Source organism: Monodon monoceros, unplaced genomic scaffold (genome assembly GCF_005190385.1).
Source record: "Monodon monoceros isolate NGI ecotype Baffin Bay Population unplaced genomic scaffold, NGI_Narwhal_1 Super_Scaffold_5, whole genome shotgun sequence".
Lineage (NCBI taxonomy): Eukaryota > Metazoa > Chordata > Mammalia > Artiodactyla > Monodontidae > Monodon > Monodon monoceros.
The window spans coordinates 79,397,914-79,424,061 of NW_021703782.1; the positions used below are offsets into that span (position 1 = coordinate 79,397,914).

Here is a 26,148-nt window from a genome sequence, read left to right on the forward strand (position 1 = left end):
TGAGGAAGAGGAGGCTGGCAGACTTGACCGGGCCCATCATTCCCAAGTGCCGGAGTGGCGTCTAGTGTGTGCGGGTGCCGACCACGCCTTTGAACTGGACGTGTTCTACTGATAGGCTGTGCTCTGCAGTGGAAACCGGAAGGCAAATGCCAGCACAAACCCTGTTGTGGTTCAGTTCTTTACACACTAAGGTGTTAGGTTCGCTAGTGGTTGTAGTTGAAAATTTTATAAACTATGGTGAATGTGAAGTTGTTCTTTAGTCACAGAAGTTCAGTCCGGTTATTATTTAAAAACTAAAAAGCCCCCGAACTGGCAGACCTTACTGAAGACAATGTTAGAGCAGCAGTGACTTAAACCGCAGGAGCCCAGTTTCGGTGACCTTGCTGTGTGGTGTTTCAGGTATATTTAAAATATGTAACATGAACAAACAGCACCCTCTTCCATGTGGTTTAAAAGCATTATAAAATATTTTATTACAAATTTGATCTTAGCTCTTTAGCAAACAGAACATATCATCATTCTTTATTAATTCTCCTTTAAATTTTAAGAATCTCAAGATTAAAGTTGCTAAATTGATTTCTGGATCAAGAACACAATTTTTTTCCCCTCAAGAAAGACAGAAAGACTGAAGCCACAGAGCTCTGCCAGGAATCAAAGAACATGAGATTCCTTAAGCTGGTTATGAGGAAATGATAGAAAAAGCCAATGGTGAAGTCTCAAATTTTAAAAACCATCCTTTTTTTTTTTTTAAACCAATTCCAGGCGACAAACATTTCCCTGGGTGTTCTTTATGAACATCTGGGATTTATTTAAAATTTAATACTGGAGTCAGAAAGAAATTTTTCCTTATCGAATGCCAACCTTACGATGGATGTGAAAACCTATGGCCAAATACTTGAAAACACCTTTCTCTGTTGCACAGTGGGCCAATGCCTTATGTGAGGCACATCACTAGAGAGACAAATTTCTAGTCCATCATGGCTTATGCTTACAGACTTCAACTACCTATCGCATCACTTCTTAGACAAGTCACCGCTGATCTCATGCCTGTAAATTAAGCCTCCAAAGGTCAGTGGTGAAGAAAATCTAGATATTTAAGAACTAGGAAACCTGGCCAAACCACCCAAGATGATTATTCTGAAAATGTAATTTTGTCATTTCTGCTGGATCCCTTAACATCACGTGCATCTCTTAGGATCCAGCAAAAATGTTAAGCCACACTGCCCTTGTGCCTTTTAATATACCACGGTGCCAGTTAAACTAGTATTTCTGTTGCTTGGGGAGTTATTTTCGTGAGTGATTCAGCAAATCTTATGATAAAGGACAAGCCAAAGAGCTGACGAGCACAGACTAAGCTGCAGAGCACTGAGCAGAGAGGCTTTTGGCGAAAAAGGAGAAGTCTTGCACACGGAACTGTAATGATGGGACAGTACAGGGCAACCAGAGGTGGAGTCAGGGCCTCACCACTATGGAGGAGTGTCTACTGAGGCTGCAGATGGACCCAGGAGTGGCTCCGTGCTGCAGGAACGGCCAGCCCCACTCGGCTTCTCCTTGAAACACAATTGCAGCTGTATTCTGCATCAGTGGAAACTGCAATATAATATTAAATCTGTTGGTCCAAGAATGGCTGTGCATGTGTTTCTTGGGACTTGTGGGCCAGGGACATGCGCCTGACATGGTGGCTAGAGGCTGGGAAACCACCACAGCAGTGCTGAATAACCTCACACAGAATGTCTTGTATTCTGAGGTGTTCACCTAAAAACTGCCCAAGTGTTAATGTCATCGAGCTAATGTGAATCTCTCGAAGAGAATACTTCAGAGCTAAGAGTGTGGGTGTTGGGGAAAGCAGATGAAATCTCTCACAGAAACCAAACCAGGGAAACATGAAGGTGGACCACATCTTTAACACCATCTGCTCCATCAGAGGAGCTGTTGGTCTAGACTAGGGGTGGCAAGTTTTTTCTGTAAAGGGCCGGATAGTACAGGCGCACCTTTTTCTGTTGTGCTTCGCAGACATTTCAGTTTTTACAAAATGAAGGTTTGTGGCAACCCCGCATTGTCAGATGATAGTTAGCATTTTTTAGCAATAAATTTTTTAAATTAGGTTATGCACATTGTTTTTTTAGACATAATGCTATTGCACACTTAACAGACTACAGTATAATGTAAGCATAGGTTTTATACGCACTAAGAAACCAAAAAATTCACGTGACTCACTTCATTGCGGTGGTTTGGAATTGAATCCACAACATCTCCAAGGTACACCTGGAAATACTGCAGCTTTTGCAGGCCATAATGTCTCTCTTGTAAATACTTAATTCTGCCACAGGTCATATGTAAATGAACGGGTGTGGCTATTCCAATAAAATTTTATTTACAGAAGGAGGTGGGCCAAATGCCATAGTTTTCAGATCCTGGTCTAGTGCTCTGAGGCTAGCAGAGAAGAGAGAAGGGTAGGGGTGGATGGCAGATTGACCTAAGGGGCCTGGTTCCGAGAAGTCCACTTCCAGGGCCACAGCTTTCACATTCTGCCATCAGGACAGACAGGTTTGCTGATAAGAAAAATGACTACTCCCAGCCCTGCTGCATGGCACAGAAAGGGCATGACCTGGTCACCAGGCTCAAGGCTCTCTCCCTCAGCAGCTTTGGGATCCTACACAGCTCACCTTTTTCTGTGCTCTAGCATCTTCTGAGTCAGAATGTCTCCAGTAAGAGGTCAGCACCCAACTCCCTCTTCCCTCCTCCTGTGAAGGACAGGTGGCCAACATGGTGACCAGTTGGCCATGGTGGCTGTGGCAGCACTAGAGTTCCCTGTTTCTCTGCTGGAACAGCCCTAATATTCTCCAATACATGGTCGCCCCACACCTAGCTCTGTGAAGGATTGGGGAAAGGCAGATGGGGCCGCTCATGTAAGCATGGCCCATCCTCATCATGACCTGGCCTGGGCCCCGGGCTCGCAGGGAGTCGCCCCTGCTGTAAGAGCTCCCTGGGTGCGCGTAGCCGTCGGGCTGTACACTCGCATTCCTCTTTAAAGCTGCTCTGGGCTGGGCTTGCAGCCTGCCTGCTCCCTTTGTCTTGACACGTGACACAACAGGCTGTGAATCCTTGTCCTTGGCAGGCAGGGCAGGTCAAGACAAGCTGGCGGCACTGGGGAGTGGAGCACAGTTTATACTGGTCCCATGGGGCCCCACAGTATGAACATTCTGAGGAAGAAAGAAAAGCCTTGTTATAAAGACACATGAGCACACACGTGTACACACAACAGACGTGTACACACACATACATACGTACCACATGCACACGCAGACGCAATTCTCCAGTTCCTAAATATAACCCTTAGCTCATCAGCATCTAATGTACCTTTTGGGTCTGAGGAAGGTTTCTAAATAGTGTAAGTCTCCTGTCTTCTAACAGACAAGGTTCCCCCACCCCCACCTTTTTGGGGGGAGGTTGCTTCTGGGAATTGTCTTCTGATTCCAGCATTCACTGACCCATTTTTCTTTTTCTCATTTAGAAAACAGGTAGTAACGTTTCTCTCTTTCATTCACTAGTCCAAAGCTGGCCAAGCACCCTTTGTTGAACGGTCTTTTTCCTTTAGATCATTCCCTTTTGCACTGGGAGACCACACGCCTGAATACAGATAATCCCACATTGACATTTGGCTTCTGCAGTCCACACTCCTCTTCCCCAGGCCTGAGGTTCTCCTGCTTTTGCCAGAGGACACTTGGCCACACAACTCCTAAAACTTATCTACTTTCTCGGCCCCTTTTCCCTGCTGACCTCCTATCACCATTGATAACATCATTCTTCAAGTCTCTTTACCTAGCTTATCTAAGCTACCTTTGGGCCCTCTCTCTCCCCTTTCTGCTCCATCTAGCTCCGTAAGAGATCTGAAGTTGCTTCCAATAAGACACAAATATAAGACCATTAAAATGAATAAAAAGATCAAGAAGAAAGGGGAGAGGAAATCAGACTCTCACCTTATTCATTATCTGAGTGTTAATTCAATCTCAGCCCCTGATCACAGGAGTTCTAGAAAATTCTGACAGCCACTAGGGTTGTCTGCCTGTGATCTTTCCCGTTCAAAATGGTGGCATCCAGGGGGAGGGTCCATTTTTCTTAAGGATTATTTCCATCCTTCTCTTACTGACTGCCCTCATCTGGTACCATATGTTAGTGTGGACTCCAAACTACAGTCACAGCACAGGCTTCCTGTAGCCAGCCCTGCCTCCTGCCTTGGCCCTAGGCTCAGCTCCCCCTTGGAATGCCCCACCCACCACTCGAAAGTGCACACCACACGTGTCCACAGACCGTCTAATTAGGAGCTCTTTTACTTGTGCCGTGAATTTACTTGACAGTCTAGTGAAGACTATTCTGTCTTAGAAAAATGTTTTTACAATGCATAAAATAAAATACATAGGATCACAAAGGAAACCAATTATATAGAAATACAAAATAACGAAATATTCTTTTAAGTCTGGGATACAGTAAAATACTTGTTAACACATTCTATAACAAGACTTAGTGATGCGCCTAATAACCATTTCCATTTTGAAGCAATGATGAACATAAATGCTATCTTGGAATATTCACAGCAGCTGTAATATATGAAAATACTGTGATTTCTAGTGATAACAAAGTCACAGGTACATCTAATACTACTGATTTGCTGCTTACATTCATAATTGAAGGAAGTACTATATTTAGTGAGGGGTTATGAAACTAAAGATAAAATTATTTTCCATTCCAAATCCTGTCTGCTCCACTGCTGCATCTCCAACTCTGTTAGGAAATGGTGGTACTACGTACTCCTTTTCCCTTGCTTTATTCTTCAAGTAATCAGTACTGGTCTGTCTTCCAGAAGGTTAATACAGAGGGTGTGCCTGATCATGAATGTAGGTTCTGAGTCTGTGCTGACCTACCTGACACTATGTCACTGTTGAAGGATAAGGCATAACGCTCATCAAAAACGAACAACTTCCCTTTGTAAAAACCATCAGGAAACTCCTCCAGGTACTTGTGGATGCCACCCTTGAGCTGGAACACTTCCTTGCACACTCCCTATGTGTGGAAACACAAGAGGAAATTTGAGGAGACTAGCAGAGACCAGTAGGAAGCTCCACAGAGGAGCAGCATGCGGTAGGAATGCCGAAATGGGGCTCCTGGCTCCCACTGCGCGACAGTGAAGAACTGCTGACCAAGGGGGCAAGGAACCAACTGGCAGATCGTGCCTACTAGGGTGATGGGAGAGGACAGCAGTCAGGGCCTTCACTCTCTAGATCCTGGGAAGCCCAACTATTTTTGCTGCTCCCTAAATATAGGAAGACACCTGTTAGGACATGTAATGTTACTGAATTTGCTCTTCTCAGGATCAAGCAAAAGGATTAGGAAAAGGGAGATATCAACTAATCTTTCCCTTTTGTACTTGATGAGTCTCTAAGACTGTTGAGTGCTTTTCACATCTTGAGATTTAAGAACTTCAGATTTTATACTTAGAAACTCTATGCTGGGGAGAATAAATCCCTGGCTGGCTGGGTGTGGGAGAGGGAGTGAAGGTGGGGATTGGAAAGTTCCACACATGCTGTGGGTGCAGCCTTCTTCACTTCCATGCCTGCAGTGCCCTAAGGGTGGTGACTCACCTTGGCTTTGAGGTAGGCTGAACCCCGCTCACAACGGACGCCCCCAGTGCAATACATCAGCACCCTCTTCTCTTTGAAAAGTTCTAGATTTTCATCAACATAGCTAGGGAAGTAACTGAATTTCCTGATGTCTGGGGCTAAGCAGCCCTGGAACCGTCCCTACAATACAGGAGCAGCAGAAAGAAAATGATCAGAAAAACATACCTGGTGAGAACAAAGCTTCTTTCTGTGTCAAACACCACTCCCCACCCCTGCCTTGGCAAGGAAGCACTTGCTCCCTGCTGTTTTCATCCCACACGCTAGCCTTTCAAACTTCAAAATCTGGAACTTAGAAACAAGGCTGGTGGGCTGTGGGTCACCCAACCAGAGACCTCAGGGGAACTGGAGAGGCTGCCCAAAGCAAACTTGACAAGATCCTTGACACATGTCAGGGGTAGGCATATGGGAGCCAGAAAGTCCATTATGTGCCAAGATGTCTTTAATCCATATTTTCTTAGACTTTCTCACCAGATTCTGAGTTTGAAGTCTTGGGTTTTCTCTGATGCTGCTAGTAGTGGGAGGAGAGCCACTGACTCAGCCACAGGTGGGCGCACAGCGTCCCCTTCAGAAACATGCTATGCTGTGGGAACTCAGTTCTGGTTCTTACTTACTATTTTGCTTTCATAGAAGTTTCTGCAGTCCAGTAGGATGGTATCACTTTCTTCTTGATTTTCCTGAGACAGAAACTTTTCTACTTCTTTATGAAATTCACCTGGGGATAAATGGATTCCTTAAACCAAACAAAAAAATCAGTTAAAACAAAACAAAAACAAAACCCAGTTACAACTGGCCCAGCCCGATGACTTCCATTTGCTTTGTTTCTCCCCACCGAAACCTTTCCTCTCATAATTACAATTACGTCTGAAAATGACACTATCTGATGATCATAATGGAAGAATTTAGTAATTCCATGTATCCTCACTCTCCCTCCTCCTAAGATGAGCACTGTGGAGACCTGGCAGTTTAGAAACAGAGAATTTTGCATCTTCATACTTGGCCTAACCCAATAATAAAAGCCAGACAGAAGGGATATAAACTGCCATGTGGGTTTTCCGGTCCATGTTATGGCCAGTGTTCTACTGTCACTGTATATGGAGGAGCCTGGGCATGTACATGCTTGACTACAGGCTTTATAAACTGTTCTATACCAACGTCAAGTCCGAGGCTAAGAACCCTGGCACAGGTAGGTGTGAGCATATGGTTATGGAACAAAGTTGGAGTAAGTTTTTTAAAAATACAAAAGAGTAAGAAGAATGTGTCTAAGTTTGTGTGCATGAGTAAAAGAGAAAAGGGCGGGAGGGGCTGACAGCAGGAATGAAATATGAGAAGGAAGGCAAGAGAGAGAAAAGGATGAAATGCTAGAAGAAGGAGGAGAGAAAGGAGATGAAGAAGATAAGTAACATACAAGGAGACTAAAAGGAAAGAACCTGTCTGGTGAGGCCCTCTGCCTCCTCTACTCTCTAGGATAGAAATACTCCTGTATCTTTAGGGTCCAGACATCTCAGTAGTTTGTGAGGAACTTCTCTGGTGAATTTGGCCACCATACCTCACGTGGTGGTGGGGGCGCTCTGGTCCTTGAGTCACCACTCATGATACAGCCTGACAGCTCCGCTCAGGGGTGAATCCCAACAACCCCCTGAAACTGCTGGGTACCCAGATCGGGCTGGAGACCCAGAGCACGGCCAAGGAATCTGGACTCCTACCTGCTTAACCTAGGACTGCAGGGAGAATGTAACAAGGCCAGATTTTATATAAGTTACTGTCACATAATTTACACAGTCACCAAAACAGTGGGGTGGAGGAAAGGGAGGTTCAAAACTGTGATGAGAAGCATGGAAATCTGCTAAGACTTCTCCTTACAGGGAGCTGCAGGGAACCCAGCCTGTTCCTGCTGCTGCTATTACTGTGGCTACTTTCCTGGCCCTGTGGAGGCCTGACCAGAGAGTGACTCACATGAAGTGCTTAAAAGAAGTGCCTCCAAACAACTTGGCTCAAATGAAAGCAGCAAAGCACTGCCTGGAGCCCACTCTCCCCTAAGCTCTGGAGCAAGGTCCTGTAGCGCCAACGAAGAGCTGTTTGTGGTCATCCTGCCTCCTGCCAAGGTAGGGACACTAAGCAGACATGGCCCTTTTTGGCCCTTTTCTCCTCATACATGAGTCTCTTTTCCCAGATGCTTGTATCTTACTCTCATTTCCCTCCGGTTTAACTCTTAGCCTTCTTTTAAAATATTTACAAGTTAAAAAAATGAACATAGAGCCAGCCAGACCTTTCTGTTTCCTGATGAAAGGGGACAATACTACCTATGAAGTAGACTTGGGGAAAAAAAAGGAAAGAAAGAAAAAAGGAAATCAAACCTGAACCTGATCAAGTCTCTAGACATGAGCTATCTAATATGGTAGCCACTAGCCACATGTGGCTAATAGGCACTTGAAATGTGGCTTGAGATGTGCTGTAATAAGGGTGACATAGATGCAGGATTTCAAGGACTTAGTATACAAAAAAAAGAGTAAAATATCTCATTAATAATTTTTTACACTGGATACAAGTTGAAATAATATTTTGGCTACATTCCATTTAATAAAGCATATTATTGAAATTAATTTCACTTGTTTCCTTTTACTTTTTAAAATGTGGCTACTAGAAAATGTAAAATTCCATTGTAGCTCACATTATATTCCTATTAGACAGCACTATTATAAATCTAACTACAGTTCATAGGAAATACAGAGGACAGAGGAACATCCCATGGAGATGCAATCAGCATTATACTGATTGTGGGAAATGCTATAAGCAAAATGATCTAATTCCTTCAAAAAATAAACTGCAGGGGAAAATAAAAGATGGAAGTGAATCTCTAGATTAAAAGGGACTTTAGGAGACATAGTGATCAATCACAATGAGTGGACCTTACTTGCATCCTGATAGAAACAAACTTAAAAAAGTATGAGATAACTGGGAATTTTAACCACTGGCTGGATATTTGATAACATTAAGAAATTGCTGTTAAAATGTTTTAGATGTGATGATGGTTTTACAATTATTTATTTTTAAAAAAACCTTTATCTTTTAGAGATATCTACTAAAATAGTTATGAATGAAATGACATGACATCAGGATTCTCTTCTAAATGATCCAGGATGGGAGAAGGGGGTGGGGATAGATCAAAGCTGGCCATGAGTTTATAACTGTTGAAGCTGCGGGAGAGGTACAAGGGAGTTCACTGTACTGTTTTCTCTATTTTTTTTAATGTTTGAAATTTTTCATAGTAAAAAGTAAAACAAAACCAAAAAACCCAGCCAAACAAATGTCTTTCAACCATCTACGGTACCCATGAGGGAGGGGCAAAGAGAACATTCTAGAGCACTTGCAAACAAACTGCTTGGTGTTGAAAGCCACTTGCTTCCTGTAGCAAAAAGCCTGTGTTTTATTCAGTTGATGAACTATTTACAAGTAATAATTACACTCTTTCCAAATTGTTATCTTTGGAAAGAAAACAACTTCTTGCCAAACCATCACCAAAAAGAATAACTAAGCCAAGTCATTCAAAGTAGTGAGTCTCCAATCACCGGAGCACCAAAGAGAAGAACCAGTTTAAGCACTGAATGACCCAAGTGTTAGCCACCCCACAGATACTCTGAAGAGAGAACTCATCACAACTCTTGCTGATCAGAATGTCTAGCTTTCACATTTGTCTCTATATTAAGATTTGTCCCTATGAAGAAAAGGAAAATGCTTCTTCTTAAAGCAAGCATACCAGGCTTCTTATAGGAGATCCTACTAGGACTGATCCCCATGGGCACAATCTCTGCAAACACACCAACACGCAATTCTGGAAAACAGCAAGCTCCTCCTTTGCTGGTCTAGCCAATGAGAAACAAAACAGAATACAGTCTTTCTCTCCCATTTCCAGGTATAAGATATTTATTCAGTTAAATTATCTGGAACATTCTATGCTCTAACTCCCTTTTCCCACTGAAACAGTTGTTCCTAATTTGAGGTTTCTTAATACTTCAGCTACCCTATTATTACACAACAGATATAATTCTTATATTTGGCACTTATTTATTGTGTATCTACCATGTGCAAAAATGTCAAATTGAAAAGGTGTTTCTATAGCAATAAGCATTTAACTATAAAACTGAAATACCACTGAGCAATTTCAACATGTAAGATTACAACCCAGCTTTTAAAGCTACAACCTTTTCTTTTCTTATCATCATCACCAGCACTAACACTAGCGAGGTATTCCCCACCACCTCTATCACCCATGATGCTAAAGCATAAAGTCACTCCAACAAAGCAGCTCTCTTGGGAGAGCAATAGCTTTATTCCCTGTGTGGTGTGAAGTGCAGATCTGATCCCACCAGGTTCACTAAACACGTAGTGATCCTCTGATACAGCCAGGTGGTCTCTCAAATGAACAAACACGGCTAAGTTTGAGAGTTTATAGAATATATAAGCTGTAACGTCCTTATTCTATAAAAAAGGAGACCAAGGCCCATGATCACGTGGTGACGTGGTGGACGAACTGGAACAAGCATGCTCCTTCTCCTGCACTGCCTCGGGACCTAGCAAGAAAAGGGTGTTCTGTCCAGCACTGCTTACTTCTCTATAGTGATCCTCTTCATAGCCTGGAGTGGGAAGAGGCACTGAAGCAGAAGCAAATGGCTCTCGATCCATTTTATGTTCAATTTCTCTTACCTTAAAATCGTCCTTACACAGATAATCCTTAAACAATGGGCAGGAAAGCATGACTTCTACATAGAGTCTGGTGGCCAATTTGCTTCCACCCACTGTCCCATTGATTCCTTCTGTAGCAATTCGAACCTGAGACACAAGACAGTGAGAGAAAGGGAATGCAGGCTGTTCTTAGCTCGGTTCAAATCTCTGCAGGGCAGAACAGGTTCATGTGTGTCAATGAGTTTAACAGGAAAAGCAGAAACATTGCTGTGGACACGAAAGTGTTACCACACACAGGATGCTTGTAGTTTTCTAAAATGGCACACTGCCCATAGTTCAGACGAGGTACTCAGTTAACGTGTGCCAAACAAGAGAATGGAATGGATAGAACAACTGGAAAGTCCCATTTGCTATGGAGCTCCAGCTGTCCAGTGGCCAAAACTTAAATTCAGGTCAACAGATGTAGGATCAGGATTCAGCTTTGCCATTTACTTGCTAAGTGACCCTGAGAAAATTAGTTCTCCTCTCTGAACCTCAATTTCTTCATCTTGATAAAACATGAAAAAGAATCAACAATGAAAAACTGCTGTCCTCAAGTCCTAAAGCACAGAACACATCTGAGGGCTGGGAATGCACGTGAGCACATCTCTGCACAGTGTTGGAGGCAAAGCCCACCACTGCAAACCCACCCGTTGGAATACAAATTCCACAAGGAGGAGCTTGTGTCTCTTCTGTTCTTTGTCGCATAATCGGTGCCTAGAGTAGTACTTGCCACACAGTAGGCATTTAATATGTATTTGCTGAGCAGATGAATGTGTATCCAAATCTGAGGCTTTTTGGCTTCTCAAACCGTCTATTCTCTTTGAAATGCTTCACTGGTTAGGGGACATTAAAGCCTGGGTTAAGGCCCCTGCCTTAAGAGGCAATCCTCTGGAGGGCCTGCAAAGTTACTTGTTCTGGTACCACAAAATCCTCTGGATAAGTTTAAAGATGGATCATCTCTAGACAGAGCTAGCTTTCTAGGGAAAAGTAAGAAAGTGCAACACTGTATATCATGGTATTCTCTGGAAAGAGATGTAATTTAAGTCAGGGTCTTATATTGTTACCACTTCGTTATATATTGTTATTTATATAGCAATGATACCTACCAATGCATTAGAATTTGAAAAATTTTAAAAGCTCCCCTTTTATTAGGGCCTAGAGAAGATACTTCGTTTGTTGCCTCACTTGATTCAATTCTTTAGGGCATGGATATAAATGGGATTCATTTCACAAGCCAGGGCCAACTCACTAGTAGTGGCTCTCCAGAGTTCCATGATGAGCATTCTGAGTCACATCCAGGCTCCTTGAGAAAGAGGAGTGCAGTCTATTGAAGCCTGTTCTGGGCTGGGAGAGGAAAGTAGGAAGCATGTGCCATCTCTGCTGTACAGACTACTGCACCTATTACCGACTTGTATTTTTTTAAGGGACAACATAGAAAAATAGAGCTGAACCAGCATAAGGGTCAGGAAATCTACCCTAAAACTGTCTCTGACGGGGGCAAATATGATGAAGAGGTACATACGTCTGTGTACCTGTCTTCTAAGTAGGTCAGAAGACCCTTTCCTATGCTATTTTAATCTCAGAACCCAAATAAAAGACAAGCACAGGCACTCCCTAAATACCTGAGGCAGAGCAACCTCTAAACTCATGCACTAGACTTTCAACTTCTGTTGAAGGATTCTTCAACTGAAACCTTCAAAGTAGCTGCTAGGTGAGGAAGGCCTTATACCTCAGAGATGAAGAGCAATAGTTAGCATTTATTGAGTACCTAGTATGAGACAGGAACTTCACATTATACTCCTGGAAAGTAGATATCAAAATTCCCATTTGACAGAAAAGGAAACAGAAGCTTAAAGAAATCAAGTAACCTGCCCAAGGGCACAGAGTTGGTAGGTGGTAGATCTGGGATTCAAAACCATATCTTATTGGGTCCAAATCTTGCAATTTTTCCTTTCTAAAGCCTCTAATGCATCCCCTCAAATTTCTTGAGGCAGTAAGAAATGTATAGCAAAGGGATCAAAAGCTTCTTTCCATAATTCTAGAATTTTCAAGTTATCCTCTTTCCCTACAAATGCCAACATTCTGCCAAATCTCCTACCAACACAAAACTTGAAAACTTGGCTGAAGCCTTAAAATTTAGAACTAGATCCAGGCAGGTGCTGCCACCTTGTGGGCAGAGGCCCTCACTGCTAGGTCACCTTGGGCTGGGCCAAGAATAAAAATCGGCCCCAAACCAAGGAAACAAATTGATTTCCTATTTTGTAGGCTCAGGTTTACTGTGAGAGAATATCCATCTTTCAAGGTGTTCTCTAAATAGAGATGGTGATAAACGTATATACGCCACAAGTGTTTACTGAATTTTTTTTTTTTACAATGCGCCAGCAATTGTGCTAGGAATTGGGTCATAGTGGTTAAAAAATAAATAGTTTTTGCCCTTTGGGAGCTTACAGACTTAAGGAAGATCACAGATATTCAGACAAAAGTCACACACTGACAAGTGCTATGAAAAATCACTGCAAGAGGCAATGAAAAAGTGTATTTGGAAAACTGAATTTAGATTAAAGGTCAGGAAGGATGTCTTTCAGGAAGTGTCATTAAAATTGAGAACTGAAGATTGATTAAAAATTATGATAGGAGAACCCGAGTGGGTGTGGGAGAGTTCCTTGAAGAGAATTTTCTTACAAAAAGGCCCAAAGGCACCAAAAAACTTTGAGGGCTCCAAGAAACTAAAAGGCTATTTTGCTGGAGTGTAATGAGTAAAGAATGGTATCAGATTAAGTGTAAAAGGCGTAAGGGGCCAAATAATCCAGGAAACTAAGGGCACGTTAAGGATTTGGGTTTTACTCTAAATGCACTGGATAGCTACTGAAAGATTGTGAGGAGGGAGGGAGGGAGATGATTTCATTTACCTTTTAAGATCATTCTGGCTGCTGTGTGGAAAATGATTAAGTGCGGGCAAGGATGGAAGAATGGAGAGTAGTCTGGAAGCTGCTGAAATGAACTAGGTAAGAGAGGGTGGGGCTTGGTTTAAGGTAATGGAAGCAGAAGACAGAGTGAACGGAATCAAAGGATATTTTAGAGGCAGAAATGACAGGACTTGGTGATGAACTGAATGAGGTAAAAGAAGCTTTCAGCCACTATCTATAAAACAACATGGGTATGAAAAATATCACTGACTGATCAAATAATTGCCTTAGGGAATTAAAACCTAGGACATGTGTGGGAAACATTAGGCCTAAGACAGTACAGCGTCATAACCAGAGGTGATCTCAGAGGGAATCTAGTTCACCTCCTTTTGATTTAAAATACATATATACACATATGTGTGTGTGTGTGTGTGTGTGTGTGTGTATATATATATATATACACACACACATATATATATATGTAATCATCGAGGATTTGAAAAAAAAATCCATAGTCCTATCACGTAGAGATAATCACAACTAACATTTTGATATTTACCACTCTCCATCTTTTTACACACACACTTGTGGTTTTGTTACAAACATACATTCATCCTTTTACTCAACATTCTCCAAATATTTACTGTCTGCTATGTGCTAAGCCCCGTTCTAGCACTGACAATATATCAATTGATTAACAAAGTTCTGTACTCATGAAGCTTATATTCTACAAGGGAGATAGATTATAACAAATTAAACAAAGATTATACTCTCCAATAGTAGTAAATTTTTTGAAATTCTTTGAGCAGAAGGGAATAGAAAGTGATGAGGTTTGGAGAGAGGAATGATGAGGTTTGGAGATTATACTCTCCAATAGTAGTAAACTTTTTGAAATTCTTTCAGCAGAAGGGAATAGAAAAGTTTGGAGAGAGACAGATTAGAATTCTCAGGAGATAACATTTGAGGGGAGATCTGAAGTGAGGAACAAGCCATGTGAAGATCTGGGGGAAAAAACATTCAAGAGGGAAAGGAAACAGCAAATGTCAAACCACAAAATGGCAAAAGACTGACATGTTCTAAGAAAATTAGGAAGCAACTTGATATCACACCTATATGTACAGTTCTATAAAATGTTTTTCCAGTTAATATATCAAGAACATTTCCCCATGCAAGGGGTCAGCAAATTATGCCTGCTTTTACATAGGTTTTACTGGAATATGGCCATATCTGTTCTTTTACATATTGTCTATGGTTGTTTTCATATTACGACACCAAGTTTGAGCAGCTTTTGTGCAAATCCTAAAATATTTACCATATGGCTCTTTAAGAAAAAGTTTGCTGATCCCTGGTCTATGCCTTTATGTAGTCTTATAAAACACCATTTTTTAAAAAATTGAAGTATAGTTGATTCACAATGTTGTGTTAATTTCTGCTATACCGCAAAGTGATTTAGTTATACATACATATACATTCATTTTTTAAATATTTTTTTCCATTATGGTTTATCATAGGATACTGATTATAGTTCTCTCTGTTATACAGAACGTTACTGTTTATCCATTCCATATATAATAGCTTACATCTGCTAACCTCAAACTCCCACTCCATGCCTCCCCCAATCCCCTCCCCGTTGGCAACAATGTCTGTTCTCTATGTCTGTGAGTCTGTTTCTGTTTTGTAGATAGGTTCAGCTGTGTCATATTTAGATTCCACATATAAATGAAATACAGTATTTGTCTTTCTGACTTACTTCACTTAGTATGATAATCTCTAGTTGCATCCACATTGCTGCAAGTGGCATTATTTCGTTCTTTTTTATGACTGAGTAGTATTCCTTTGTATATATGTACCACATCTTCTTTATCCATTCATCTGTTGACGGACATTTAGGTTGTTTCCATGTCTTGGCTATTGTGAACAGTGCTGCTATGAACATCGGGGTGTATCTTTTTGGATTCGGGTTTTGTCTGGATATATGCCCAGGAGTAGGACTGCAGGATCCTATGGTAGGTCTATTTTTAATTTTCTGAGGAACCTCCATACTGTTTTCCATAGTGGCTGCACCAACTTACACTCCCACCAACAGAAAACATCATGTTAATAGCTATTTAGTATTCCACTTAAATGCCTAGCAGGAATTTGCTAATTTCTAAGAACCCAACTGGTGAGGCCTTCAAGCACAGCCTCTGCAAACTAAGTTGGAGGCAAGATGAGTCCAGTGAAGGATAGGGTGTGGGAGAAGGTGTTACCTTGCCCGTGAGGTGCAGGTGCTGACACAGAGTTGTCTGCCAGGCACAGATCCAATCAGGATCCTCCAGGTCACAGTAGCAGTAATAAAGTAGCACCTCCCCTTCACCATTGCTGTGGCCACTATAAAAAGAAAACCACAGGGGAAAAAGCAGTTGAGTCACTGGCATAAGGAAAACACAATTCATAAGTGTACCCAGGCAGACTCAGAAGAAAGGCCTAATGGAGCAACTCATGCCTGCCTTTGCTCCTAACTATCATTCTCCCCCTGAAATGAGAAGCAATTCCTGTCTGTATTTGCTCTAAAGAAGACGATACCTGCACTGAACTCCTTCCTTTATAAACAAGTGAGCTTACTTTGATTTCCTTGTTTAATCATCACATCCATGAGATAGGTATTAATAACCCCTTTTCATAAGACAGCTGGAAATTTTAATCCACTCTGGCTTATACTCTAACACAAGGCAGTATCTGTTTTGAATCTCTCTCTGTACAAAAAGGTTTCACTTCCATTTTTTCATGTAATCCTGTTACCCATGAGACAGGCTATTATCATCCCCATTTTATAGCTGAATAAACTGAGCCCAACTCATCCCAGGTGAGACAGCTACAAAGTGACAGTCAGGACTGGAACACCAGTCTTCTGACACTAGAACCCATACTCTTTCTACTGCACTGTGCTGACTTAAACTAACTAGTTATGGGACCTGGGCAGGTGTCTTATCATCCCTGAGCCTTGATTTCCTCATCTGTAAAACTGGAGGACTGAAATAAACTGCATTTCTCAAAGTGTGCTCTGAAGCTGTTCTATGAAATCACATGTCTGAGAAATCCTGCAGATAATATCTCCCCTTTGAGAGTCACAGTGAAAGCCCCTCATTTATTGAAGGCTCTGGGAAGTCCTGCAAAAAAGAACATTTTAACCTAATGCTTCCCAAACTTAATTGTCTTTAGCACCTCTTTTCAACACCTGATAGCATCCTCCAGAGCTAGTGTTGTACAGACATATTTTACAGAATGATATAACAGATGATAATTAAGGTCCCATCCAGCTCTGGAATCTGTGACTGTCTCCTCAGTGCCCTCTTCATATTTCAGGGCCGAGTCTCCGAAACCTGCTTATCTATTTCAGAGCCTATCTATTTCCTGTTCTCTAAATTCCTGTAATGAATTACTGTCTGAGCCATACAACTGTAAGTGATAATTATATAGCCTGTCTCGTACCATCTGCTAAATGTTTCATGTATCCTTTTCTTTGTCTTTCTAACTAAAAAGCAGGGCCATGCAGAAATGAAGAGACCACATTTGTATAGCACTTTATAGTTCACAAGTGCTCTTACCATCATCATTTTATACAATTCATATAGCAATTCTGTGAGGTAGGCAGAGCAGGCATTATTATTCCAGTTTAGAGGCGAGAACGTAAAGGTACAAAGAATTTTAGTGACTAGCTCAAGTCTGACTCCAAGTTCAATTCTCTTTCTAACTTTCTCTTCCTCTTTCTGATAAATAAAGGGAACTGGCATAACACGGGTGACAAAAATGTATCAAATTTGGGCATTTTCTATTCACCAAATAATTTAGGAATTGCTTAAAATCAGAAATCTGTCCTCTAGAATTATGTAATATCATGATTTGGTGAGGTTTTCAAAGGCAGATTTAAACTTCTAATCCTATGCCTCAGTTCTAAAACTTAACATAGGGACTTCCCTGGTGGCACAGTGGTTCAGAATCCACCTGCCAATGCAGGGGACACAGGCTCAAGCCCTGGTCCGGGAAGATCCCACATGCCGCGGACCAACTAATCCCATGCACCACAACTACTGAGCCTATGCCCTAGAGCCTGCACACCGCAACTACTGAGCCCGCATCCTGCAACTACTGAAGCCCATATACCTAGAGCCCATGCTCCACAACAAGAGAAGCCAGCGCAGTGAGAAGCCCATGCACCGCAATGAAGAGTAGCCCCCGCTTGCCGCAACTAGAGAGAAAGCCCGTGCACAGCAACAAAGACCCAACACAGCCAAAGATAAATTTTTAAAAAATAATAATAAAATGAAATAAAACTTAACATAGTTTATAAAACATATTCAGCTCAGAAAACCACATTTGGCAACAAAACCCCCTTTTTAAGTTCTGACATTATTCAGGGTACAGGAATCATCAACATTTCTGGGCCTTCTGATTTCTCTTTGAAAAAAATACAATTTTCTGTTCTTTACCTCTGCCTAGAGAAGATAAGATGTAGGATGGCTTCTGAGAAACCCGGAGAACACTGTAAGCTGTGCGGGTATATGCTACCGCATAGGCTATGGTCTTCTATTATACATAGAACATGTTTATCGGCCTAGTTTAGGCGGTAGAGAAATTCGGTGCCTTAAGGATTTGCCATTTTAGTGGATGGGTGGTATCTCACTGTGACTGGAAAAACATTTTTTAAATTAAACGAAAGGTATAGAATGAAATTCTTACCTTAACAGCTCATCAGGGCTAAAGCAGCTTGTATCAGGGAGCCAAGCAGACACTTCATGGTTATGGGTAAGGTCTTCTTTGAAAGGGTTTCTTTTGTCTGCAGACTTAAGAGTCTTTGAGGTGCTTGATGTCACAGTCAGCTGCTTTAAAACAGAAGCAGTCTCACGGTAAATCTCATCAGCATGTTGTGTTGCCACATGTCTGTGGATGCTGGTCTGGTCTGTGAATAGTTGCTGACAGCATTTCCACCATTTTTCTTTATACTCAGAAGGAGGTGCTGGAAGTTCTTTAGTTTTGACAAAAAGGGCAAATGCCTACAATTAAATTTCAAATATGTCACTGTTAAATAACCTTAGGTTTCAGGCTAGAATGAAAGTCTCAGTGAAAGCCCTTATCTTTCCACAGGGATTTCTAGTTTTACGTCCTACTGTTCTATAGAAGAACTTCCCGAGAGACTGAACTTCCTCCAGAAAGGAAATGGTCTAGGAAATTATGGAGTATACTTACTATGGAATATTAAGCAGCCAGTTTTAAATTACATGGGAAAATATAATATTAAATGAAAAAAACTGGATAAAATTTGCTTATACAATGTAATCTCAACTACATTAAAAAGTACATTTTAAAAGACTGGAAAGACTACCAAAATGTTTTGATTTGTATAAAGAGGATTTAGGCTAATTGTTAAAAAAATTTAAACAGAAGAGAAAATTATGGATGCACCATAACTCCTTTAACCAATTCTAAATGAGCGAGCTTTTTTTGTTTCCAATATTTGCAGTTATAAGCAATGGTGAACGAACATGCCATGCACATATCTTTCCATACGTCTTTAACCATCTACTTAGAATAACTATTTAGAAGAAAGTTTTGGAGGTGAAGAAGCATAAAATTTTAAACTGTGAGAAATAGTGACTACCTGGAAAATCATACCAATTTATACACTCACCAGCAATGCATGAGGGTTCCATTTTATCCACAGCATTTTTATCAGTATTTAATTTTTGTCAGTATTTTTAATATTGACCCAAATAAAAGGCAAAAGAAATATCCTGTTTTTATTTGTGTATCTTTGATTTAAGGTTGAATATTTTTTCATATTGATTTGATGTTCTTTTCTAGCTTACCTGTTAATACCTGTTGCCTATTTTTCTACTGTGGTATTTATCTTATCTTCTTACTGATTTGTAAGTGGTTTTAGTGACCTTTTGTTGATCATAGTTATCCAAATTTGTTTCCCAGCTTGTCATTCATTTTCAACTTTGTTTATGGTGTTTTTTGATGTATAAATGGAAGTTAAATGGTATCTATGATTATCAGCCTTTTTTAAAGGCTGAAAAAAATGGAAAGGTATTTTTACATATATACGTATCTATATATATTTTAAACAATTTTCTTAATGCATCTGAAGACTATAGTACAGCACCTAAAATTGGGCACTCTGAAGAATAACAATTATAAATATGGAGCATCACTTTTGGACCTTCCTCAGTCTGTACACAACCTTATCTGGACTGTCCCAGACTGAATCAGGATGGGGTTGTCTGAAATTACACTGGAGGGCATTTTTTAGCCTCTCCTGCAGTTAATCCTTCTGTATAGGCAAAAAAGAGAGAGAGAGAGAGAGATGGTGTGTATGTCAACTTAAGTGTTTCTTTGTATTATACTTAGAACTAAGGTGTATGCATCCAAGCCCTCATTATCATCGAGGCCTCAAAAAGTCATGGTCCTTAAAGAAATACTATATAAAATCTGAATATTTTCCTTCTTTCCTCCTTCCTTTGTCGAAAAGCCATCAGGCAGGCCTGAGCAAGATGGGAGGCCCAGTGTAAATGTGGCCTGCTGCTGGTCTTTTAGGGCCTCGGGAACAAAGCACTGAGGATCCAGCAGCAGCTAGGGCCCGTGTGAGGTCTGTTCAAGAGAGATGCAGGCCAGGGCTTCCCTGGTGGCGCAGCGGTTAAGAATCCGCCTGCCAATGCAGGGGACACAGGTTCAAGCCCTGGTCCGGGAAGACCCCACATGCCACAGAGCAACTAAGCCCGTGTGCCACAAATACTGAGCCTGTGCTCTAGAGCCCACGAACCACAACTACTGAAGCCCACGTGCCTAGAGCCCGTGCTCCGCAACAAGAGAAGCCGCCGCAATGAGAAGCCCGCGCATGGCAACGAAGAGTAGCCCTTGCTCGCTGAAACTAGAGAAAGCGCGTGCACAGCAGCGAAGACCCAATGCAGCCAAAAATAAAATAAATAAATTTTTTAAAACAGAGAGAGAGACAAATTACTTCTCTAAAAAAGAAAGAAAGAGAGAGATGCAGGCCAGAGCTAGGAAGGCAGCTCAGAGGTGGGTGAGGCCTGTGTGGGGAAGGCAGGCCCTGGTGGAGGAGGCAGCTTGGCAGAGTGGGAAGACTGCATACAGGGAATAAGCAAGTAAGTCAATATATTGGGACTAAATGGAGCTAGGTTCTCCACCAATATGAAAAGGAGAGAGAGCGAGTTCCCTGGCCGTCCAGTGGTTAGGACTCCACGCTTTCACTGCCGAGGGCATGGGTTCAGTTCCTGGTTAGGGAACTAAGATCCCGCAAGCTGCACAGCGCAGCCAAAAAGAAAACTGGAGAGAGAATAAACCTTGTGATGTTGGAACGGAACTGAAAGTAATGGTATGAACTCATTTGATTTACACTGATATAAAAGTAAATATAAAAGTATGTGTATGATACATATGGATGTATGTATATTCATCTCTCTATATTCCTAGCTCCATCCACCAGAGGTCCTGGGAGAAGCAATGAGCTCACCTAGCCCCCAGGTTTTGGTTTTTGACAATTCTCCACTAGAAAGAACCAGGGCTCCTTGAAGAAATGTCTGACTCCAGGGATGAGACAGGGAAAATACAAATGACCCTGAAACATCTTGTTGAATTAGAAAGTAAGGAAATGCTCAAAGAATGATGAGGGCAAGTCAAAAAGACATAGATACTAGCTTGAAGGGGCTCCCAGCCAAATCGGAGATAATCTGAGCATCAAAATAAATAATTATAGTAATGGATTATAGCCCACTGAATAAAACAGAATTCTTGAATACACACTGATACAAATAAATTGGGAGGAAAGAAAGCTCTTCCTTACAGAAGAATGCCAAGTAAGAAATCTAGAAGGAATGAAGCAATTAGAAAATCACCATTTAGAAACCATCACGGTAATAATTCAGCAAAGAAACATCAATGGATCTAAAACTAGTAGATGAAAGTTGGTTGAGGAACAGGCTATTTACATAGTCTCAAAGTACTTCCCCCCAAATACTGAATAATTAAAAGGGAAAAAATAATTTTATAGCAAAGAAATCCGACAGGCATTTCCTTAATCAAGTACCCAAAATTAACATTGCCAGTAATGGGACAAATTGGCACTGTGACTGCATGACAGAACGCAGCCAGATGAACACAGCATCTTTTGTGGGGCAGTCTTATTAACAAAGCCATAACTTGAATCTAATCACAAGGAAACATGAGTGAAAATCATAAGACGTTCTACACCATAACTCATCTGTAATCTTCAAAAATGTCACAGTCATGATTTCAGGGAAAAATATGAGAAAGTGGTCCAGATTGAACACTTATGAGACATAACAACTAAAGGTAACATGTGGCCTTAGAGTGGATATGTAAAAGCCATCTGAGGCAACTGATGAAACATGAATGGCGCTGCTGGGCAGAGGGGAGTTGGGGGTCCTCTGTACAATTCTGGCAACCTTTCTATAAGTTTGAAATTATTGCAAAGTAACTTAAAAAAAAACCTTTCTGTACCCTTGGGTTTCATTTTCAAGGAAATCTGTGTGAGATGAGGGTAGAAGGATGGTAGATAGGAAGTTATAAGCAGAGACATCTATTCTTCATTGACATGGAGCCAATAGAAGATGATTTTGCAAAAGAGGGACAACAGATTGGAGGTAAGAAAACTAAGTCTCAATTGCACTTCCTCAGTCAAGTCATTTTCCTTTGAGCTTCAGCAGGTTTAGTCAATGATCCCTAAAAAAAGAATAAATTGCATAGAAGAATAGCATCCATACCACCCCTGTAACCCAATCCTCAGTAAGCCTGCAGCATTCCGGGCTGCTCTGTTCCGTCTCCCAACCAACGGAGCCCTGCCAGCTGGACTGGATCAGGAGTCTTAGACAGCAGTTGCCCTAATGCCTGTCTGTTCTCCTTATGACTAGGTTTCCTGGGTTCCTGGGATTCTTCCCATACCCTAGGTGGGAAAAGGAATCCAGCCCATCTGTCTAGGATCTGTCCTCAAGTACTCCACCATAAATAAGTGTTCCAGAGCCACACCTTGCCTATGATTCTCCTTTGCTTGACACTGAACTAAGATTACTGGCTAATGGCTCTGACTAGACCTTACCTTGAACATGGCATCAGTCTAGTGTCTCACTAGCCCTCCACTCCCTGGAGGAAAACCTTGATGAGTTACTTCTAGGTATATCTACATTAACTATACCTACATGATCCTGAAACATCAACAGCAATTTTACCTTTTTCTTTGCAAATGAGTATTTCTTCTTTGTACTGACATCTAACTCTGCTTTGATACTGCTACTGGGATTGATAAGACTTGTGTCTTTCAAATCCAGGTCTGAAAACCTTAAAACACAGGCCTCCAGGTCATCTCCTTGGTCTGGTGAAGTGGAAGAAGGCATCTGGTTTGGTTCCAGCAGTGAGGCAGACTCCTTTCAGTTAACTATCTCCTAGGAAGTAAGCAAGGGAAAAACAACAACGTCCAAGTCTTTGATTACTACTTGAAGTAAACTTGAAGCTAATCAATCATGCAAATGAGCATGGGTCCAAGTAGCTCAAGCTATCCATCCATTCATTTACTCGTTCATCCAAGAAATATTTATTTAGCACCAATTCTATGCCCAGCACTGTTCGAGGCCCTGGAGATATAGCAGTGAATGAAGCAGAAAAAGTCTCTGCCTTCTTAGACCTCACTTTCCAGTGGGGAGAGAGAGAAGGTAAACAAATGAATAAATTGTTTTTAAAAAATAGTCAGATGGTAAAAAGGGCTATGATGACAACTAAGCAAAGTAAGGAGACAGAGTCACCAAGGGGTTCTTTAAAACTCAGAGGGTAGGTAAAGTCTTTCTGAGGCAGTAGCATTTCAGCAGAAACCTGAATTAGAGGGCAAACCATGCAAACATTTAGGGAAAAAGATACCAAAAAAGCACCAGGTGCAACCAAAATCAACCAAGCTTCCTGTTAGTACCTTCAATTATAAATGTTTTGTTCTTTTTTGTCCCCTAATTTTTGAGCTGGGCAAATTCCCTTACTTAGAAGAAATAACTACCAAAAGAGCCTCATTTTAATGAGCCAGAAGAAATATACAAGCTGCTACTGTGGCCAAATCTTGTCAAAATGGACACAGTACAACCAACATGGTGTTTTTTGGTAAAGCAAATGTTACAAGTGACAAATGTGAAGAACATGAAAGACTGGGGAAAGCATGGGCTTCGGACTGTGGTGCAGCTGGGTGCAAGTGTGTGAACCTGGGCAGGATATTTAACTTTTCTGAGTTCTAATTCCCAAATGTGTAAAATAGAGATGACAGTATCTACCTTGCAGGACTATAGTGAGGAAAGGACTATGTAGCCTTTGACACATATGTAGTTCCCCTACCACTCTAGGCTCATCTAAGACAACACTCTCCCTCATGTATCCTATTCTGGCCATGCTGGACTTCGCCTAGTTCTGCAAACGAGCCCTGCTCTCTCTTGCCTCAGGGTCTCCACCCATGCCTTTCACACCACCCTAAAATGACCTCCCCTCACTCTAAACCCTCTTTCAGTTCTCACTTTAACTTATTTATATATTCTTAATTATTATTTGTGGGGACTTTGCTATGTGCCTGACAGATAAAATAGTGATGCAGATGCAGGTCTTAATGAAACTGTTAAGGTCCTTGTTAACTTGGAGCTTATGTTATAGTAAGAGAAGAGACACTACGTAAACAAAACATGAAAATATCAGTGATAAGAGCTACTGCTTCTCAGTTTTCTTTGTTGCAGATCCTCCTTATCATCCCAACCTCTAAATGTTCAATCACTCTATCTACACTCACCTTTGAGGTGATCTTCATCTAGTCCCAGGGACTTATAAACTATATTTACTTCAGAATAATCAGGCAAGGGGAGATAATATAGGTAAAAGTAGATGGGACATTAGTTGGTAATTGCTGAAGCTGGTTGATAAAGTCCATGGGGGTTCATTATATAAATTCCTCTACTTCTGTAAATGTTTGAAGCTTCCATGAAAAAATTAAAAATGGAAACAATCGTAAAGGAAATTTTATGTTTAGAACACTATACGCTAGATGACTCCAAATTTATATCTCCAGGCCAGGCCTCTCCCGTGAACTCCAAATTCATATAACCAATGTCTACTGGATGGCTTCAGCTGGAAAGCTAGGAGGCTGTTCAAATGCAACTGTTAAAACCAAACTCTTAACTTGCTCTTCCTCAGTCTTCCTTACCTCAGTAAACAATTCCATTCTTCCTGTTACTCAGACAAAAAAACTTTGGGATTCTCATCTCCTTACCTTTTCAGACTATTGAAAAGCCTATCAATTCTGCTTTTGAAATACAATGACATCAGACCACACTGCACCACCTTCACTACCAACCTCATTCAAGCCATCATTTGACTGAATTACTGCAGTTGCCTAACTGCCCTGCTCCTGTAGAAGCCACAGAGGTAACTATTAAAAAATAAGTCAGATCGCCCTCCAAAGGCTTCTAAATGTACTAAGATAAAAGTCCAAAGTCCTTACAAAGCCCCTTCCACCACCTCCCTAATATTATCTTCTCCCACTTTTGCTCACTACCTCTGATTGCACTGTTTGCTGGTTCCTGAATGGGTCATCAGCACTGAGAAAGCAGGGAATCCTTTGTTCACCTGTGCATCCTCAGCATCTAGAACACTGCCTGGCACACAATAAATATAACATTTGTCAAATTAAATAAAGAGTGATTGGGTGGCCAGGGAAGCCTTCACCAAGGGCCTGATGTTTGAGCTGAGACCGAAATGACAAGGAGCCATCCATGCAGACTTAGGAGCAGAGATATTAAGACAAAGGAAATAATAAGTATAAATTCCTCAAGTGGGAACGAGCTTGACTTACTGGAGGTACAGAAAGAAAGTCAGAGGGGTTGGAATACAGTGATGAGAGAGTAGAGCCCTGTAGGAGAGGTTATGGAGTTTTTTTGCCACGGAAAGCTGTAAACAAAGGAATAACGTGATCTGCTTCTGGATCAGTTCGGAAAGTAGAGTCGGCAGGGTCTACCGATAGATTGTTCCATAGGAACAATCCTACCTACATTTTTGGATTAAGCAATAGAATGGATGGTGCCATTTACTGAAATGGGTAAGACGGAAGGAGGAATAAGTTAGGCCAGGAAAGTGAGACATAAGTTCCATTTCAGACGTGTGAAATTTCAGATGGCCATGGACAAGGCAGTTGGATAAGCAGCTGTGGTGCTCATCAGAGATGTCAGGGCGGGAGATATTCACATACACGTATGGAGATACCCAATAACTACTGAAAATATTACTAAAGCAACCACCCGTTCCTTCCTAAACAACTCGGAGGCGCGAGAGGTCAGATGACGGCCAGAGGGTAGCCCCGGAGTAGCAAGCTCACACTAGGGGGGGTCTTTCTGTCCCCGGGGCGGCTAGAGCGGCGCTGCCTCCCACCCGGGCCCCACCCCGCGCGCCGGGCCTGGCCCAATCTCTCCGCCCAGCTTTCCCAAGCCGGCAAAGACCCGGAAGTGGGAGAAGGATGAGCACGTACCCGCCTGTCCTGATCCTTTCTTAAATCTTTCTTCACGGAAAGGTCTCCACCTAGCAACTGTCACCACTCACTGCCCTCGCACCTCCAGCCCCAGCCTGTGTTTAAGTAGGAAGGAACGCCGGGGACCTCACCTAACTCCGGAAGTCTAGGCCGTTAGCGAAAGGGCCGCCGGGAAAACCTCCGGGAGGCCCAGGCGTGGGAGGGTCTGAAGTGGAGGCGGGGACTAGAGCGTCCTTCCTAGACCATTGGCCGCCTGGTGTGGCTCGCGGCCGACGGGCTCGGGCTG

General features: G+C 41.8%; 2 protein-coding genes across 6 annotated transcripts in view; one reads left to right on the forward strand and one right to left on the reverse strand.

Annotated features, from left to right (window-relative positions):
- The window catches only part of TMOD1 (tropomodulin 1), an 80,789-nt gene extending 79,161 nt beyond the window's left edge, over nt 1–1,628 (forward strand). The window contains exon 10 of the mRNA XM_029202943.1: nt 1–1,628. Coding sequence (XP_029058776.1) covers nt 1–65 — 65 coding nt within the window. The 3' untranslated portion in view covers nt 66–1,628.
- TSTD2 (thiosulfate sulfurtransferase like domain containing 2) lies at nt 1,484–26,044 on the reverse strand. Of its 5 annotated transcripts, XR_003790804.1 has the most exons (11): nt 25,863–25,987; nt 22,552–22,764; nt 18,026–18,339; nt 15,556–15,676; nt 10,380–10,505; nt 9,433–9,538; nt 6,290–6,408; nt 5,640–5,798; nt 4,923–5,061; nt 2,218–3,203; nt 1,484–1,590 (listed from the first exon to the last, which is right to left on the reverse strand). XR_003790804.1 is itself a non-coding variant. In XM_029202940.1 (10 exons), exons 2-10 carry the CDS (start codon nt 22,714–22,716, stop codon nt 2,866–2,868), a joined length of 1,587 nt encoding a protein of 528 aa, XP_029058773.1. In that variant the 5' UTR covers nt 22,717–22,764; nt 25,994–26,044; the 3' UTR covers nt 1,857–2,865. The 5 variants fall into 5 exon arrangements, 4 of the variants coding, with proteins under 4 accessions (XP_029058773.1, XP_029058775.1, XP_029058772.1 ...); XM_029202940.1 differs by lacking the exons at nt 1,484–1,590; nt 25,863–25,987 and adding an exon at nt 25,994–26,044 and having other exon boundaries at nt 1,857–3,203; XM_029202942.1 differs by lacking the exon at nt 1,484–1,590 and having other exon boundaries at nt 1,857–3,203; nt 6,290–6,390.
- Between the last annotated feature and the right edge of the window lie 104 nt (nt 26,045–26,148).

Bases quoted from the DNA above. Each gene is read 5' to 3' on its own strand.
- TSTD2 (XM_029202940.1), bottom strand. From the start codon at position 22,716: ATGCCTTCTTCCACTTCACCAGACCAAGGAGATGACCTGGAGGCCTGT. The intron at 6,409-9,432 runs GTATGCTTGCTT...GTTTGGTTTAAG, and splicing joins GATCTCCTATAAGAAGCCTG to GAATCCATTTATCCCCAGGT. The intron at 5,062-5,639 runs GTGAGTCACCAC...TTCCACACATAG, and splicing joins CAGCCTACCTCAAAGCCAAG to GGAGTGTGCAAGGAAGTGTT.